Source organism: Rhinolophus hipposideros, assembly GCF_964194185.1.
Source record: "Rhinolophus hipposideros genome assembly, chromosome: 11".
Lineage (NCBI taxonomy): Eukaryota > Metazoa > Chordata > Mammalia > Chiroptera > Rhinolophidae > Rhinolophus > Rhinolophus hipposideros.
In genome coordinates this window covers 3,076,993-3,095,504 of record NC_138057.1, presented here as the reverse complement: position 1 = coordinate 3,095,504, position 18,512 = coordinate 3,076,993, and the positions used below count along the sequence as shown (strand labels likewise).

The 18,512-nt window shown below is 45.8% G+C and overlaps 1 protein-coding gene across 2 annotated transcripts in view; it reads left to right on the top strand.

Moving 5' to 3' along the window:
* SYK (spleen associated tyrosine kinase) overlaps positions 1–18,512 on the top strand; it is a 92,529-nt gene that overhangs the window by 38,863 nt on the left and 35,154 nt on the right. The window contains exons 3-7 of one of the 2 annotated variants that reach the window (XM_081066434.1): positions 1,085–1,245; positions 12,148–12,286; positions 15,412–15,493; positions 15,880–15,929; positions 17,602–17,670. In XM_081066434.1, coding sequence (XP_080922560.1) covers positions 1,085–1,245; positions 12,148–12,286; positions 15,412–15,493; positions 15,880–15,929; positions 17,602–17,670 — 501 coding nt within the window. The remainder of the gene's footprint in view (positions 1–1,084; positions 1,246–12,147; positions 12,287–15,411; positions 15,494–15,879; positions 15,930–17,601; positions 17,671–18,512) is intronic. The other variant, XM_081066435.1, reaches the window with a different exon arrangement.

Genomic DNA, 18,512 nt, shown 5'->3' with positions numbered 1-18,512 from the left:
ATGCACAGTTCTATCACCCATCAAGCACCCTCATGCCACCCCCTGACCCTAACCCCTGGCAGCTCCTCCTCTGATTTCTGTCCTGTAGTTTTGCCTTTTCCAGAATGCTATCTAAACGAACTCACATAGCATGTAGCCATTGGTTTCTTTCACTCAGCACAATGCATTTGCAAGTCTGCTGTGTGGCCTCACCTGTCCGCAGTTTGTTCTTTGTCATGGTGGAGTACTATTCCACACCCTTTCACTTTGACTTCTACTTGCTTTGTTTCAGAAAATTCTCTCGTGTGTAACTTATTGCTGCTTTGGTTTTTCATTTCATCTGTGAGGTATGACAAAATTTCCATACTCCCCTTCTTTCTAACCTCCTCCCTTCCTATCCTTAGTTTGGTTCCTATTCATAATTATATTTATATTTTTTACTTCTTGTGGTTCTTTTTATAACGTCAAATAATTGAACTTTGGTTCTCCATTTACTACTGTGCAGAATTTGTTTCTCTCCCACTAAGAACAATGAGGAAGTGAATTCACCCAGCTGTCAGCCTCTCTCCCATTTTTCTTTTCACGGTGTCACTTCCGCATTGTCTGTCTCCCACACTTGGTGTGGTCACATTGCCTGCAGTTACAGGCAGCTGTGTGTGTGAGCTTGCAGGGCGCACCTTTGTAGAGGCAGACAGAAGGCGCATGTCTCCTTTGTTGCACACATCTTAAGGATTCTTAATTGTTAATAAACGATCAGGTTAGGTATAGAACACTCAGTTCTAGTAAACAGCGGATCTGAAGAGGGCAGAAGGCATGTTCTCCAGACCTTATGGATTATACCAGATGGTTTCTAAAGCTGGTGTGGCTTTTAAAAGTATTTTAAAATTTAATTTATTAATTATACCCTTGAAGGTATTTAAATATTATATAAGATCTTATTGAACAAATGAATGAGTGAATGAGTGAACGAATGAACACGAACAAAGAAACAAACAAAGGTGATTGTACTTTGCCATGTTTGGACTTAGGACAGATTGGAAATGATTTCTGTGTCATTTTTCATTTAACTTGGTGTCATTGCTCTGCTTTCCCCCACCTGTGGCAGGGTCAAGCTCTAGAGCAGGCCATTATCAGCCAGAAGCCTCAGCTGGAGAAGCTGATCGCCACCACAGCCCATGAAAAAATGCCCTGGTTCCACGGAAAAATCTCTCGGATTGAATCTGAACAAATTGTACTGATAGGCTCAAAGACAAATGGAAAATTTTTGTAAGTATTGTATCTTTTCTTCTTACCCCATACTACCAGGCCTGCTTGGACAACCAGGGGTAATAGGCTTTCCATTACTGGATCCACGTGACGCCGGGAAGGGGCCACACGCTGTCACCTGACAACACACATAGTGGCCTGCCGTAAGACGATTCCAATCAAAGCCATAACTTTTAATTCAGTGTTTGTTTGGCTCAGTCTGACCCCAAAGTAAACATTCTTCTATGGCCCTGAGGGGCATAATTTAGTTAATATTATTCAGCCACAGTCTGCTTTTAATGGCAAACATAGGGTGTGTAGCAATGTCTGTGGCTATCCATTTAAACTAAAAACACCACAGTTTGTTCATTCTCGTTTTCCCCAAGATCACAGACTTTACTTCTCCTTTTACTTGGAACTCAGTGCCGGTTGGGCGGATGCTAAAGGAAATATGCTGAGTGTAGCTCATGTGAAAGGTAGTGCAGGCTGCTCACAGGCCGGTTTGCGGCCTTCAGCCTTCTGGTCCCTGAGGCAGATGAGTAGCCCGAGTAGTGCGTGTTGTTGTCCGTGGTCCATGAGCCTCCGTGCTCAGCTCCTGGGAATGCAGGCTGCCTCGGGCTCCGTGCTCCAGAGAAGGCGAGGAGCTGTGTTGGGCAGGTGTCAGCCGTATACCCCGAGGTGCTCTGGCCACGGTGACAGTGGCCCTACTGGCAGGGCACGCTCACCTGTTTGTCGCTGCTCAGTGACCCTCCGAAGATGCTAACTGGGTGCCTCAGTGGGCAACTTCTCCATTCTCACGTTGGACACTTACAAAGGACAGGGCAGCCCTGTGATCAGGCAAGCAGAGTAATACCCAGCTGACTTTGCAAACTTTTCCTGGAAATAAAATGTTTTTCCCTAAGTATCAACATAAAGAATTTTCCTCAGACTTTACCATAATACCGATTATTGAGAAATTATCTAACACATACTCTTCTTTAAAAAAGTGATCCTGAAAATAAGTACAGAGCAGCAGGTTGACAACAGCAGTGATGGCAACGATGGGTTAGTGGACGTGGTATCGGCGGGCAGACACCCCGGTGGGGGACATTCTGTCCTCGGCGTAGCACCCGCCAGCTCATTTTCCCCTGAGGTTTGGACTTTCACCATCTTCCTAGGAATAATTTCCACCACAAATGTCATGGGGCTGTGTACATAGTGTCATAGTGTTAAGTCCGCCCCAAGTTGCATAACCTAAGCAGTGATTGAGGGCTCCCACCTTCTTGCTGGTTCAGACATCTGCTCTCAGGCTCGCAGGGGAACGGCTGCGGTCAGGGAGGGCCACCCACTCCCCACTTAGATGGGGGTGCTGCAAGCAGCCTCTGCCCTGGGACAGCCCAGGGGCCCTGCCCGCTGCTGGGTCCTGTCCCACTGATTCTTCTCTGGCCTCATTCAGGCTTTCCTCGAGAAGGTGTCTCCTGCCTACTTTGCAACCATTTAAATCGGCTAGTGTATCAGTGGACCAACATTTACTGGTGTCCGCGCTTGTTTGAGGCAGCGAATGCCTGCACCATTCTGGGCGTTGGCCGTGGCAGCATGAGCCACACAATCATCTGCCTTGTGGAGCCTGCGTCTCAGTGGGAGAAGCAGACATTGAGCAGCTGGATGGCAACTGCATAGGATGTTGGTGCACATAAGGAAGATAGTAGAATAGTACTGGGTCGGAGTACCTGGTTCTGTCTTATCGTGGGTGGTGAGGAAGGCCTTCTTGCAAAGGAGAAATTTGAGCAGAGACCTGAAGGCAGTGGGTGATACCCGGCAAGGGAACAGCATGTGTGAGGGCCCTGAGGCCAGAGTGTGCTCACGGCTTTCTAGGAATGATAACGGGAAGGCTTGCTTTGGGCAGGCTGGTCTGTCCACTTTGGGGAGGATATTAGGGAGGACCCATCTGGCTGAGTGTAGAAAAGAGGCAGTGGGCAGGGTCTGAGTGAGCATGCTCGCACTGCACACTGTGTACATTTGAACCACAGTGCTGTATTTGTTTTTCTGCAGTGATTTCGGGGCCCCCACCTTGTCACGCCTGAGCACAGGACTGCATTCAATGCTGGCTGGACAAAGGAGGGACATGGGTGCTAGTGTGCGGCCCTGCTGTCTGCTCTGCTCTGTGTGCCAGCCTCTGCCCCCGACATGGTCAGGGCACACTCTGTGTCTCCTCTGTGCAGACATGCTCTATTGTGGGGAGCAGTGGTCCTTCCGTGTCCTCTGCTGTCCTCTGCACACACTGCAGCGAGGAGGAAGGCAGGATTTCTGGGTGTGGACGGCCATGCAGGGATGCTGACCTTGGTAGATGGACCTCCTGCCAACCCTGTCTTGTCTCAGTGATTATGGTGCCTTGTCCAGCCTCATCTGGCCACTTGTGTTCCCCACTGGGGACTAAAGTTCCCACTCCTTGTTGCTCATGGTTTCTTCTGCTGGTTCATTTCCAGCTCTTTCTGGATGCAGTTTGGCTCCAGTCAGCTACCCACTGCACGCTTCTCATTCCCCCTCAGCTGCCCTCACCCCCGCTGTACTCAGGGTATGCATTTCCTGCAGGACGCCGTCTGAGACTGGCCACGGCTGCCCTGCCTGACCCGGGACATCGCAGCAGTGCCTGCAGACATTAGAAATCCAAGGAGGCTCTCAGATCCAGAAACAGAACCTAATTTTTGTGACACTTAATGCGGGACTTCATGAACTTGATTTAAGTTATGTTTATGTGTGTGCACGTGCCGTATGCTGTAAAAGGTTAGGACATACGAGTTGATTTGAGTTGTGGATGAGCACAGAAGTAAAGGCCAAGGGAAACCCACGGTGACGTTGAATGCTCACAGTTTCCATTGAGGGGAGGACATAGAGTGGCAGATGTGGAAATACAAGAATTCATTCTGGAACCTCTGATTTACACCAAAATTCAGTGTAGCAGACCTTTCAGGAAAACACGCATTCTCGTGGCCCCAGAAAACACAGATGGAAAGGTAGCATATTTCAAAAAGTGTGAGACCTAGGTTAGGTTATAAATCCTCCCTGACGCAGTTTCAAATGCAGTGGACATGCCTCAGAAAATATGGATTGTGTCTGGGGGATGCTGGCCAACTTAGATCCAGTTTTCTCTCCTTGTGAATTATGCTGTGAAATCCATTTGCGGTGGCAAAACTCCTGAGCCAGAAGGGACCTTCTTGTTAATGGGTCTAAATCCCTCAGTTTTTCAAGGAGGACTTAAGCACAGGGGAGCTTGCCCAAGGCTGTCAGGCAAATGGGAGATGAGGCTGGAATCCAGCGTCTGGATGTGTCTGGGCTGAGAGGAGACAGCAGCAGAAGCCACCCCATCCAGGAACTCCACTGTCACTGCATTACCGGGGACATGTCCAGGAGAAATGGTAGCTTCCCCTCTCTTGTCTCCTGATCACACAGCTTCGCTAGGACCACTGAGGGAGTGACCGTGAAGGCAGCTATCGGGGCCTTCGTGCTGTGTTCGGAGAATAAAGAATAAAGGGGTGAGGCTGTTTATGGAGGAGATGGACAGGGTGGGTGCACAGACCCTCTCGTACTGCCTGCCGCATTTCTAGCGATGGTTGTTCATCACCTGGTGCTGTGCACCCCCCAAATCCACCTGTTGGAGCTCTAACCCCAGTGCGATGGTGTTTGGAGGTGGGGCCTTCGGGAGGTGATTAGGGTCAGATGGGGTCGTGAGGCTGGGGGCCTGTGATGGGATAAGTGCCCACAGGAAGGGAAAGAGACTGGAGGCCCTGTGAGCACACAGCCAGATGATGGCCATCTACGAACCAGGAAGCAGGTCCTCACCAGACACTAAATCTACCAGCATCTTGATCTGGGTCTTCCAGCTTCTAGAACTGTGAGAAAGAATTGTCTGTTATTTCAGCTGCCCAGTCTGTGGTTTATGACTGAGACACCTGTCCTTGTCTGAGGTCTTACGGGCCCGATGTGAGCCCTGGACAGGAACACCCAGCCCAGGTCCTGAGGGTGGCGGTCAGAGCGCAGCCCATAAGTGACACCTGGGATTGAGGCTGTGCTGGGAGCATCCCCTCAGCTCTCTGAGGCCATTTGGAGAAAATAGTCATAGCGCCAGTGTGACTGAGAAATGAACTTGTTAGAAAAGGGAAATGAAGCTTATTTTCCAAAAATTATGTATCCACTCCCCCACAGGAAGGATTCAGGATTGGTGGGGTACAAAGCATATATGATTTGGAGACCCTATTTTTAAAAACATACAAAATTAGATACAAAATACGTTTTTAGAATAAGGAAAAAATCACAGTAAATTACAATTTTTTAAAGCTGGTAAATACTACAAACATACAAGATTTAGAAAAAAAATATATACTTTTTTACTTAAATGCCTGACACGTCTCACTAGCACTTTTATTTTCTACATTTCTTGACTGCATAGTGTTTGAGGGCCTCTTATCGGTCATAATTAGTAATGTTATTTTCTGAGTGTAGAAAAAGAAAACTCAGTCCTTCCTCTAGCTTCACAACTCGTTGTAGGTAATGCATTCACAGTCTTAGGACTGCTGTCAACTTTGGGAAAGGAAGTTGGAGTGGAAGAAAGAGCAATCTGTGGTCCTGATTAAACATCTTTTACAAATAACACAGATCCTAAGGCCATGTGGTCACACTGCAGGCCCGCTTGGCTGGCCGCGGCTGGGGGCCCACGAGCCCCCTGTGCAGACACACCACCCCGTGTGGTTTGTGTGGGGCAGCGTAGAGCCCTGGGTGTGAATGCTTCTCCAAGTGCACATCACATCTGCTGACATGCAATGTGCTGTGCCCTCCATTTCATCATGTAAAGTATCTTACAATGAAAACGGTCCAAAAAAATCCCATGTCCTGCCAAAAAAAAAAAAAGATGTTGCTTTCTTTGTGTTTATTACCCAGACAAATATTTTACCATTTTTGGCTAAAAGTCCTTGTAAATTTTACAGAGCCAAGAGTGAGTTCAAGGTGACCTCTAAAATACACAGGTGGCAGCTCTCCAAATAGCTGAATTAATATGACAAAGAAAAGGTGGGATTATAGATTTGGTGAGGGAATCATTAAAGCAATAAGTCACCAATATTATTTTCATAGTAGCTTCTACTTCCTGACTTTTGAAGTATGCTGTTAAAAGAAAAAGCTGCAAAGATATTTGTTCCACAAAATATTCATGCAGTCCATCAGATATATGTCAGGCATTGTGATAGGAGCCATGGAGACTGTGACAAACAAGACAGATGTCAGTCCCTGCCCTCACTATGCTTCTATGTCAAACACAGAAAGACATTGCGGAGTGTGTGATGAGTGACAATATGTCATGTTCTGTCCATCACCGTCACCTCATGTAATAAATTAATGACACTGTTGACTATCCACTGTTATCTCTATTTTATTTCTCTTATTTATTGTCCATCTGTCCCACTTATTCTGAATGCCATAAGCTTAGGTACTGGCTGCCGTCAATCAGAACATTTATTCTTTCAGAGGCACATATTAAATATATTTTAGACATCATCAATTCACCCTCTACATTCTTTCTTATTTTCTATAGTCTTTTCTCTGTATGCTACACTATGGTAATATCTTTAGATTGGTCTTCTAGTTCACTAATTTCTGCTTCATCTGTGTCTAATTTGTGTTAAACTCATTCACTGATTTTTTCCCCCTACCAATTACATTTTTTTTTTATTTCTAGCAGTTCAGTTTGTTGTCATTGTTGTTTCAAATATTCCTGAGAATGTTTTGAGAGTATCTGATTGCTTACTAGATTTTGAGATTCCACCTTTTGTTTCTTTGAACATTTCATACATAGTTAATGAATATTCCATATCCAGTGATTACAGTTCTTGAGGATATAAGTTTCAATCTCTCCTGCTCTCTTTCTGTTCCTAGTCCTGTTGCAACTCATGCTTTTTATATTTTGGGTGATCTTTTTAAGCTCACATTTGATTAATATTCATCTGTGGGAATCTGGGGCATCCTACATCGGGAATGCTGTCCTCCAAAGCTGAAGAAGTTTTCTTCTTCACAAGTTCTTGCTTTAGGATGGGAATCTCAGGTTCAGGTGTCCACCTTGCTACTGGCCTAGGATGTTGTTCCACTGAACACTACAGTGCTGATACTGCATTTTTTGCAGTATCAATACTCAAATTTTTGCTCTTATTTGCTACTCATTAGTCTCTATTCAAGTTTCAACTCACTTTCTTTATATACATAAATTTCAAAAGCAAATGTGGGTTTAGAAAAAATTTTACCTTTGCTCATTGATGAATGAGACTGCATGTGGCTGTCTTGAGCCTCAGATGTGATAATAAAAGTTAAGTTCTACTAGCACTTTCATGTGCTGCCATCATTGATCAAAACACACAACTTTATTTGACATGTGTGGTTCTGTGGCCACAGGTTAGCAGAAATAGTCACAACCAATCTGAAGTAAAAAGTTCAAAGGGGGTTGTGGACTAATGTCAATATGAGTTCACTGGGCTGATTAAGGTCCCCATGAAGCTGACAGACGAAGCATGACCTAGTTCCATCTCATGAACTAGAGCACAGGGAAAGGGAGAGGGGAATTTGTGATATAATCTTTAAAGAGGCAGATATGGCAAAGAAGCTTGGTGTGGCACCAGATTTGGATGTGGGTTCTGCAATGATCCTGCTTTCATTGTTTGTGTGGAATGCATATGTGCCTAAATTTTGCTATAGTGCCAGGCAAAAGCACCCAGCCATTGCATTTTCTTTTGTCTTTCATGGGTCATTAGGGCTGGCACTTCTCCTTAATTAGGGGGCTCTTGTCCTTGTATCAGCATGCACACTGTCTGGCATGTCACTCCCACATACTCTCCTTCCCTACTCCCCAGCTCTCTGTCTCTTGAGAAGCTACTATTAAGCTCCATGTGGCAATATCTGACCACCTGATACAGCATCAGGCCTGGATGGAAGAGTGAATGCTGGCCGTGGGCACCCTTCTTGTCTCTGTATGGCCTGTCCCAGCCACAGTGACCGTTCATCATCTGCATGTGGCCCGTGCCAGGTGCCTTCCTTCCCCTCCAGCCAGCCACGCTTTTCTCTGCCATGGGAAAAAAATGCATAGGAGAATGAGAATGCCTGATGGGCTAGGATATACCCCAGCTGTTCTGCTCTGTCTGCAGCAGACACAGTGCAGTCTCCCGGGATCTTGGTGGGAGGGGTCTGTCTTGAGGGACCCAAAACCTACAGAGTCCTCACTTCCCTGCCTGTGTCTGGGCATCACCACTACACATTCTCTGACCCAGGAGGGCATAGGGGTTCAGCCTCTCCTCGCAAAACCAACACTCTCCCCATCTGACCTTTGCCAAGTGTTTTGATATCTGTGAGGGGGAAGGCCTGCTCATCACAGAGCCCAAGGCTGTCCTCCTTGGAGGAGGGTGGTTCTCCTGCCCTCTCGCCAAGGAGAGTCGCCATGCCACATGACATCAAGACAGTCTTAAGGCCAGTTAAGACAACTTCGCAGCCTAGCTTCAACTCAAAGCACTGAAATCCCATGCTCTGTAATAGCAAAACACAAATCTGTTGTGAGCTTGCCTTTTCCAAAAAACTCATTGGGAAAAAGCATTCTGTGACTTCTGTGAACAATGCCTGTAGCCACTGACCCTGAGGTTGGAAGGCAGCAGCCCTGAGAGGAGTCAGAAAATGAACCTTTGCTCCTCCCCAATTGGGGCGCCTGTGTGACAACCTGGTGGGTGTATGGGGCAGAGAGGTGCTTCCCTGAGAACAGGTGGACCAAGAGAAGGAGGTGCTTCAGCTTCCAAACCAGTACTTCCCATATTTTAGATTAAAAATGGCCTCGCCCAGGTTCTACCTGCACCCAGCAAATACCTCACAGTTACTGGCCGTTAGTGTCACCAAGGCTCTGGTCTTTGCCACCTACAGCTGCCAGGCCTGTGGGTTTCCCTCTTCTGCCCTCGTTTCCTGCCAGCTGCCTGGAGGGTTGCTAGGCTTCATGTCCACGGCCCATTCCTGTGCCTGTTGTCCTGAAGTGAGTGCTTAGTGTGCTCACAGGGTCGCTGTCGCCGCTGCTGTCCTAAGGGCTGGCACAGGCTGTCTGGCTGGAGCTCCGGGAGAGACTCCTCCAGGATCTTTTCTCTGGGGAGCCTCAAAGTAATGTGTGCCTTTGCAGAAATCGCCTGTCTAAAAGCAAGGACGCTCTCTTTCCCCTTAGCACCGGGTCTCTTTTCATACTATTTTTATTATGAAATATGAAACACACAAAAGAATGCATCACTCTATGTGTGCACCTTAATGAATATTAACAAGCAAACACCACCAGAGTGAAGAACACCAGCATGGCAGAAGGTCCCTTCCTCACACCCCGCCCCGCTAGAGGATACCACTTCCTGGACTCTTGTGTCCAGCATGCACGCCTTCAGTTTCTTCTTCTTCTAACTTGTTTTAAAATTAGTTTTACCACCTAAACCCTAGTGTATACTTCTGAACAAAACCTCTTGCTTTTGCCTGTTTGGGAGCTTTGTGTGTAGGCTCTCTGCTTGTGGAAGTCCTCTGTGCTTTGTATCAGTGCTGCTTATCCGTTGTTTGTCCTGTGAGAGTCCGTGTAGAGTATCTCACAGTTTATTTACTCAGTCTTCAGTCCGTGAACAGGCAGGTTGTTTACAGTATTTGCTAATCACTGATAAAGTTGCTCTAAACACCCCAGCATACCTTCCAGGTGCAGAGTGCATACATTTTGTGCACCTAGGAATAGATTGCTGACTCACAAAGGGTGAATACATTCGATCGATTTCAGTAGAAAATTCCAAATTGATTTCCAGAGTGGTTAGCATCGCACTCCCATTGGCAGTATACCAGGGAGCCTATGGCCCCTTTCTCAGCAACACTTAGTGTTATCAGTCTTTTTGATGTTTGCCAGTTGGAGTGTGTCATGCTACTTCCTTTGTGGTGTTAATTTGCATTTCCCAGATTCCTAAGGAAATGATTGCACCATCTCCCTAGGCAATCTGTGATCTGTCTCAGTTGCAACAAGAAAAGGTGAATCAAGGCATAAGGCAAGATGGAGTGGTAGAGATTGGACACAAGTTGGAAAAGCAGAGTTCAGATCCCATTTACTGTGTCTGGGACTCTGAGGTCAAAGTTGTGAAGAACTCTGGATGAAGGAGAGTGATATTTTGGAATGGCCTGTGGACATCGTGCTCCTGAGGTCACCTTTCATAGGACCCTGCATACATTCTTAATGCTTGTTATGAAGAATTTATACAGGTTTTGATACCTCCAAACTATCCTATTTGTTTGCCACTAATGCTTATATAATAAACAATATAAACAGCCCCACGTCTCACATTATAAAATACATTCAGTTCTTCCACCTATAAAAATATTTTACCTTTTCTGTGTGGTTGGTTTGTAGTTTGGCAGCAACCAACTGGCCTGAATGGGCTGAGGGACCGAGAAATGGAGCTTACGCTTCAGGGTGCTGGCCACCTGCTTGGGTTGGGACAGAGGAGCTGTTGTCACGGTACAGAGTTTCAGAATAGGCCCCAGTGAGGACAAACAAGACCCGCATGTGTCCCTCCCCGTGCACCCGCCTCTCTGGGCAGTGGGGTGTGGAGGGAGCCTGTCCATCGTGCACAGCTGAGCATGACTTGAAAAGAAATTTATTTTTAAAACAAAGTTCTCACCTCACACAACACAGCTCAGCTCTCAAGTGTTGGGTTAGCTTTTTGAGATGGATCTACAAGACCGAGGACAGGAAAGTAAGACCACATCTGTTTCCAAACCATCTTGTGTGAGAGACCTGTTGCAGCTGGGAGGTGGCATCAGAAATGACCCCAAAACCCAGAAGCCCCTGGCATCTTGGCACGTTTGAACTCTTCCCCGAAGATAGTGCATTGAGGCACATTCTTACCATTTCGGGCTTCAGTTCCCTCATTTTAGAAAATGTCAGGTCTGGACCATTTTCTAGGACCACTGGGTCTCAGCCTCTCCCAGACCTCATGATCTGAAAGGCTCAAGTTGCTGGAAGGAGACAGTGGGCTGAGGGTGGGGATGACTAAGCAGCTGGTTGGGGGAGGGGTTGGACCCACTGGCTGCCTTTGCAGCCCCCAGATGCCCCAGGCGGCCTCCTTCTCCCCGTAGGCAGAAGGCCCTCTCTGGTGTATTGTAGTGGCATGTTCTCTGCTTGTTTGGGGGCTCACAGGTCTCACTCCCCTGGATAAGGGGGGGCGCGGTGCCCACTCACCCGCCAGGGTGTGGAAGCAGAGCCGGGTGCTCCGCTCAGCCCAGCATCACCCTCATTTCCCCCGCCCCTTCCACCCCACAGTGGATGACATTTTCTTCTTCCAGTGACTTCTGACTGTATCACGTGGACCAACATTTTAAATCCCAGCCCTGCCTTCCTCTCCCTGCAGAAGGGAGAGTGTGAGGGAGAGAAGAGGGCCCTGGGAGTGGGGGGGGCCCTTCCACCCCCATCTGTGGGCCAGAGGCTCCTTGTTAGAATGCCCATCAACACCCCCACCCCTCGCCCCTGGGCGGGGTGGGGGAGAAGCCCCTCTGGTCTCTGACCTCAGTGAAGAGAGGAGGTGAGTCGGGGCTCCGCAGACCCTCTGCCCAGCTCTGGGGTCTGTGGGTCTCGCCTGCTGGTGCCCTGACAGCGCTGCTGATCCGAGAGAACCTCGGCCTCTCCTGACCCCCACCTGGGGCATGAGTCTGTAGGTCTTGGCTGCAGCCCAGCCCAGGCCGTAGAATCTCCTTGTCACAAGCTCTTGGCATCGCTGAGCCATGAGTGGGGCCTCCCTGGGCATGGTGGGCAAAGCTCTTGATGCTGAGGTGGGCGTGCTGCTGCCGGCTGCCCTGTCAGGGCACTGCTTCCTGCAAGAGGTTGCTACCTTCTTGTGGGGGTGACAGGACCGTCCTGTCTTCCAGGATCAGGGCCAGGGACAACAACGGGTCCTACGCGCTGTGCCTGCTGCACGAGGGCAAGGTGCTCCACTACCGCATCGACAAGGACAAGACGGGCAAGCTCTCCATCCCTGATGGCAAGAAGTTCGACACGCTCTGGCAGGTACACAGCGCCCTGGGAAATGAGGGGGACGGGGCACCTGGGACCCGTTAGAGTTGCCGCCTGGGACCCTGCCCGAGACCTTCCCAGCCAGAGCCTACCCTTCAACATCCAGGTGCCACTGCATACCAGTAGCCAAGTTTGCAAAGTGCTTACCTAAAGTCATCAGGTTAATGAGGCTCCAGAAGGTTCTGTGGCTTCTCCAGGGCCAGTCAGTACTTGGCACCTTAGGGCAGTGTCCACTCAGGGCTGTGTTCAGAGTTCAACAGGGACCCTGCATTGGGGACTAGAAAACATTTCTCTCTAAAGCATTCTAACTGGAACCCAGAGCAACCTTTCTGACAAATATACACAAAGTAAAGATGTGGATGGCTGGGAAGGAGGCACGATGTGGTCGACCCAACTGTTCTTTCTACTGTGAGAGTTGAATATAAAATGTCAGGTGCCATTCTTGCTGCAAGATGAGCCTCCATTGAAATTAAGGCAACGTAGAAAGTAAGGCAGCACTTCCCATGCTTCCGGCCACAACCTGAACAGGATTGTTCCACCTTGATCTGAAAAGTGTTTATTCTTGACCCAACTGTTAGTGAACCCGAAACAGCTCACAATTTGGGTGTTACTTAGACACAAGGAGCACTAAACCAGTGCTCACTGCTGTTTTCCATGAGGCTGTTGTGGGCATAACTAGCTTGTCTTCATTTTAAAGCACAGCTACCTGAAGAAATGACATCATTTTAGTGAAGGATGCTGTTCACTGTAGTGGGGCAGAGATGGAGAAAACAAAGGGACTCTGCTACCCCAAGAGCAACAGATATGTTTTGCTTTTGTGAGTGAGGGCCTGGCCAGGAACCTCACGTGTGGTAACACCAAGGAAAGGTCCCAACTTAAAATCTCATCTTTCAAAAAACTGAGACCAGGGATCCTTGTTACCTTTAATGCACTTAGGGTAATCTCCACCTAATGTATTTTGGTTTCTAATGCTGTAGTTGGAACAAGAAATGCTTCTTTTCTGACCGCCAGGTGTTGTCATATTATTCATATCAATTATAACATTGACCTTGTTGTTTGATTCATAGCTCATTAGCATCTGGCTCATTATCAACCACAGGCTTTGCTTTATTTTAATAGCATCGATTTGAAAGAGTAGTTAGCTATCAGGTAGCCTACTGCAAATCAGACAGATGAGTAGAGAATACTGCCATCTGGAATTAATTTCCCATCCAACTCTCTCAACTTTTACATGACACATTGATGGTGCATTTAAAGGCTGAAGGCCCTGGGCTCCCTCACCAGTGCACAGCCATCCGGCTCCTCCCAAATGACCATTTTCTTCCTGAGTCCACTCACAGTTTCAGAGTCTGTGTACTCACTGTAGTGCTAAACATCTCTAATCACTGGGAAGTTCTTTTCCAGGACTCTGTCTTAGATTTATTGATTTCTCCAGGATATCATAGTATTCAGCCCTAATTAAATCTTTCCCGTTGTATATTTTCTAGCTACAGCATTTAAGAAGGAGCACCAAAATTGCCAGCAGTATCTTCCATTTTTACCAGCATGATTTCATGGATTTTTCTGACAGCAATGTAGCAATATAGGGTACCTCTGTGTCCTACCCTCACCCAGGAGTCTAGTACTATGTTTCTGAGAGTTGTTAATTGCTATACTACTCTTATATTCCTTACTTTGGCGCAGGAGTTAGCAAACCCATAGACCAAATCTGGCCCCGATGTGTTTTTGTATAGTCCTTGAAGAAGTTTTGACACTTTAAAAGGTTGTTTGAAATAAATAAAGGACCACACAACAGAAATGGTATGTGGCCTGAAAAAGCCTAAAATGTCACTATCTGTTCCTTTACAGATAAAAGTTTGCAGACCCCTGCCCAAGAGGGAAATCCCTACAAGTACGCCTACCCTTATGGAATAGATTGTCTGAAAACACAAGCATCAAAGGAGATACTAGAATGACACTGGAAAGATGGATGAGATGTCTCATCTGTTTTAGGGACCTCAATACTATTAGCCTGAGAACATACTATTATTTCATTTAACAGAACAGAGAGAGCTTTGGTGCCCATTTCAATAGCATGTTAGGACTGGTCAGACTGAAACATTTGTTAAGAGGGTAGATCTCATGTTGTGTTGTTGTGTTCTTATCACAATAACCAATTTTTTTTTAAAGTTTGTTATCTGAAAGGTAAAATATATTCATTAAACAAACATTCACCCAAGTAGGTAAGATTTGGTACTGGAAATGTTACCGATAAACAGACAAGAGATATCACATGAGAAGATTTTAGGTTGTCTCAAGAGGAAATATTTGTGTGACAAAAGAAAATGTGACATACTAAGACTGTCTTCTTATATAATTTTGATATAAATAAATCTACTTGTCATTGATTTGTTTTTAATGTAGAAATAAGACATCATGATTCGCAGTTTTTTGGGAGCAATTAGCCAAGGATGTCCATGTCTTGTCAACATAAGGCCATTTTCCAAAGGGTCACCTTTCCCCATGTTCTGACTCCTATATCACCTTCTCTCTGAAGCTTTTGGGCCGAATGGCTTGGCCCCTCCAAAGTCTTTGCCCACAGGACTGTTAACAACATTACTCACTATTTATCTGTCTTTCCACCAAGAAAGTAAGCACTTCGAGGGCAGGAAATATGTGTTATTTACCTTAGTTTACCCTTGTTGTCTTTTAGGGCCTAGTGAAGCAAAATGTTTGTTGAATGCCTGACTGAATGACTGAATGAATATTAGCATGCTGAGTTCATTTTCATAATATCACACAGATGTAGGAAAATATAAACAAATTCTGCAAGTGCAATTTACCATCAAAAAAGAAAGAGAAAAACAGAGAGAGAGATATATAGAGAGAGGAGAGAGAGACGAGTGGAGTAGGGTCCCAAAGGGAAGGCAGCATGTAAACTGTCCTGTGTCTGAAGATGGGAGGAGAGAGGCATGAGGATGGATCAGGCAGATGACCCAAGAAAGTTAAGGGTTGTCCTTGTTGTTCAGGATTGTCCTTGAATCACTTTAAAGTTCGAAAGGGGAGTCTACTGCTCTAGGTAAGATTCTATTTCCTGCCTCTGTTATTTATTGCAACTTGTTTCCTTTCTTCTCTTTCAGCTAGTCGAGCATTATTCTTATAAACCAGATGGTTTGTTAAGAGTTCTTACAGTTCCATGTCAAAAAATTGGCGGACAAACTGGTGAGTCACTAAGATGTTGGAGTCTCAGTCTTTTAGATGATAATAGTCTGCTAACAGTCAGCCTCCTTTTAGATTTGGCCTGTTGCAAATTCAGGTGGGATGGTGCCTTATTTTTACTGATTGATTAAAAATGTCAGATTGCTCCAGTTTGCACATATCATTAATCAACAAATAGCCAGTAACTTTAACTTTAAAAAACTAATTAGCTCTAATTGCATGAATGAGAAAGTTGAGTGAAAAAGAATAAAAAGAAATATATGCAGAAAATATTTCTACTTTTCAAGCAGCAGTATTTTACAATCAAGTTGATCGATCTGCAGTGGGGAGAGAGTAACTGAGTGGTTTTCAGTGCTGTAGCAGTAATCGTCCATGTTGTTTCTCACCAGGAAGTATTAATTTTGGAGCTCGTCCACAACTTCCAACTGCCAATCATCCGGTAAGTGTTACTAGAAATACCAGTTTAGGTGAAGCAGCGTATATTAGCATAATGAAAGCATGTTTTGGCTAACAGGAGTAGTGGTAATTGTTGTTTAGGCTGGTGTCAGCTAGATTCAGGGTGTTTTCAGTTCTAAGCTAGCCAAGTTAATTTCTTTGGTAAATTAAATTCCCTCCATTTGCTAACAGTATGCACAATGATCACGAAACCCAAACGTTAATCAGAAATATGCCTCCTGGCAGATTTGGGAAATGGTAGCACATTGTTCAGGCTCAGTCGTGAACTGTCTATGTGGACCTTTGGGCACGGTTGACGTGACCACACAAGGTCGGTATAACAAGTCTGGTATGTAAGGTTTCTCAGTGGCATTGTCTGCCCAATCCTTTGGGTTAAATCAACCTGGACATTGTTATTAGAAGATTTGCCCTTTCCAGAAGAGTGGTTTGATGATAGCTTAGCAGGGAAAAGCTTGGGGAGTGCTTGATGGCATCAGAGAGAAGCCCTAGAGAAGGACAGAGTCGGGCACTTGGCCAGAACCCACACTCACACCCCCCTCCAACATCAGTAGGAGGTGACAATGTGGCCTGTCCAGAATGTGGCCTGACTTCTCCACATGCGTTTGCCTGAAAATGCCTGATGCACCTAAAAAGAGAGATTTCTGCCTCTTTTCTCCCTCCAGACTTATGAGCTGACACATAAATTTATACACAAAGCATGAACTGGTTTCCTATTCCTTTTTGGGGACCTCATTGTGGACCTTTGATTCCCTTTAATACCATCAGTGAAGTGTAAAAATTCCCCCATCGTGAGCAGTCTGCTGTACACCTCACTTTTTGCCATTAACCCTTAAAAAAAATCCAGCATGGACTTTCTGCCCCCAGTGGGAACTAGTAACTGCTTGGAATCTGTGCTGTGATGAAACTGGGAGGCTCTCTGGGGGCAGCACTGGTCTCCAGATTGGGAGACCCGGAATTTGCTAAAATAACAGTGAATTTTAGGATTAACATCTTTATCCTACCTTTAAGGAGTAAAGGCTCCTTTAAGGAGTCATTTTATGTCACTCTTTACGTGGCTCATGGGCCTGGTGACATTCCTTTCACATGTATGTTCCATAAGACATCCATTTTCCTCTAAGACAGATAAGCACTGAGAACTCCTAAAAGAATATCAAGCCCTATATTTAGCCATATATCACCCAATGGCTTCAAGAAGTTAGATATTTGGGAAAACTTTTTATTGACTGATGAGATACATACATGACAAAATGCACATGCCCTAAGTGTCCAACTCTATGGATTTCCAAACGCCGTGGAACCAGCACCCCAAAGGAGTAATAAAGTCGGGCAGTCAGATTTACTTTTAGTTTCTTCAGGATGACGTTCCTTGAGTTTGAAATTCAAGAATGATCTGTGAAACATAGGCTATGTAATGTAACAACTCTAATTCTATAGCCTTTTGTGGAAAATAATTTTCCAGATCCTCCTGCTCAGGTACTTGGCTTTTCTTGAGGCCTTCCTCACGGCCAAGTGTTGCCCATTGGGAATCACATCGGCAGGACCTGGAGGGGCTGGCAGTGTAATTATAAAGCAAGTTAAAATAGCATGTCATGTACCATAGCCTGTATTTGTTTTCTGAAACATTTACTGTTCCTCTTTGCCGTTATGGTTTCTAGAGTTGGTCAGCGGGTGGAATAATCTCCAGAATCAAATCATACTCCTTCCCAAAGACTGGCCTCAAAAAGGTGCTAAAGCGTCCCCTACTTGCTGTCCTTGACTAAGTGGTAGGACTGGCCCGCACTCAGCGCCCACGCCGCCACCCCCTCTGGCTGCCCTCCTGTGCGCTGCCCTGACCCGCCCGCCTGCTGCTGTGGCCTCACATCTCTGTGCCGTGTATAGCCTCATGGGCAGCCCACCCGGGTACACACTGTGCTTTCCATGTGGGTCCTTGTCACTTTGCTGCAAAGTGTATCTCTGTGCGTGTGCTTTCTCTGCTCACGTGTGTGCCTGAGATTCATTTGGGTCAGTATGATAGGTGGGAGCTAATTCTCATATTGGAAAATCCTTTTGAAGTGAGCCAAGTGACTTTTGAGTTACCACACTCATACGTTACAGTATTATGGTAATTGATGATATAAATCACACGGTGATGGAAGAAACACCACGGTGTTGTGGGTGCTGCACAGTGAGGGCTTCAGGTTGTTTATTTCATAGGTATCAAGTGCCTCAACAACTTCATTATGGCTATAGGTTCCCAAGCAGAACTTTAAATGTAACATGTATAAAGACAGGAATTTGAGGATTAGAAACACCATTTATGTTTATGAGGCAGGAAGGTTGACATAGGAAGCATTTTTATATTTTGCTGTATTACTGAATTAAGAGGGAAATAAAAAGCTCTTTTTTAATGACTCATTTATAATGAATCACCTCCCTTAAAATATACATACATCTATATAATGTATACATCTATGTAATTGCTTTTTTCCCCTTTCTATTTTATCGTTGGTGGTGTAAAATTGATTTTTTTAATTAATAATTCTTTCCATTTTCATATCAGTTGGTATTTTTCCAATCATTTCAGCAT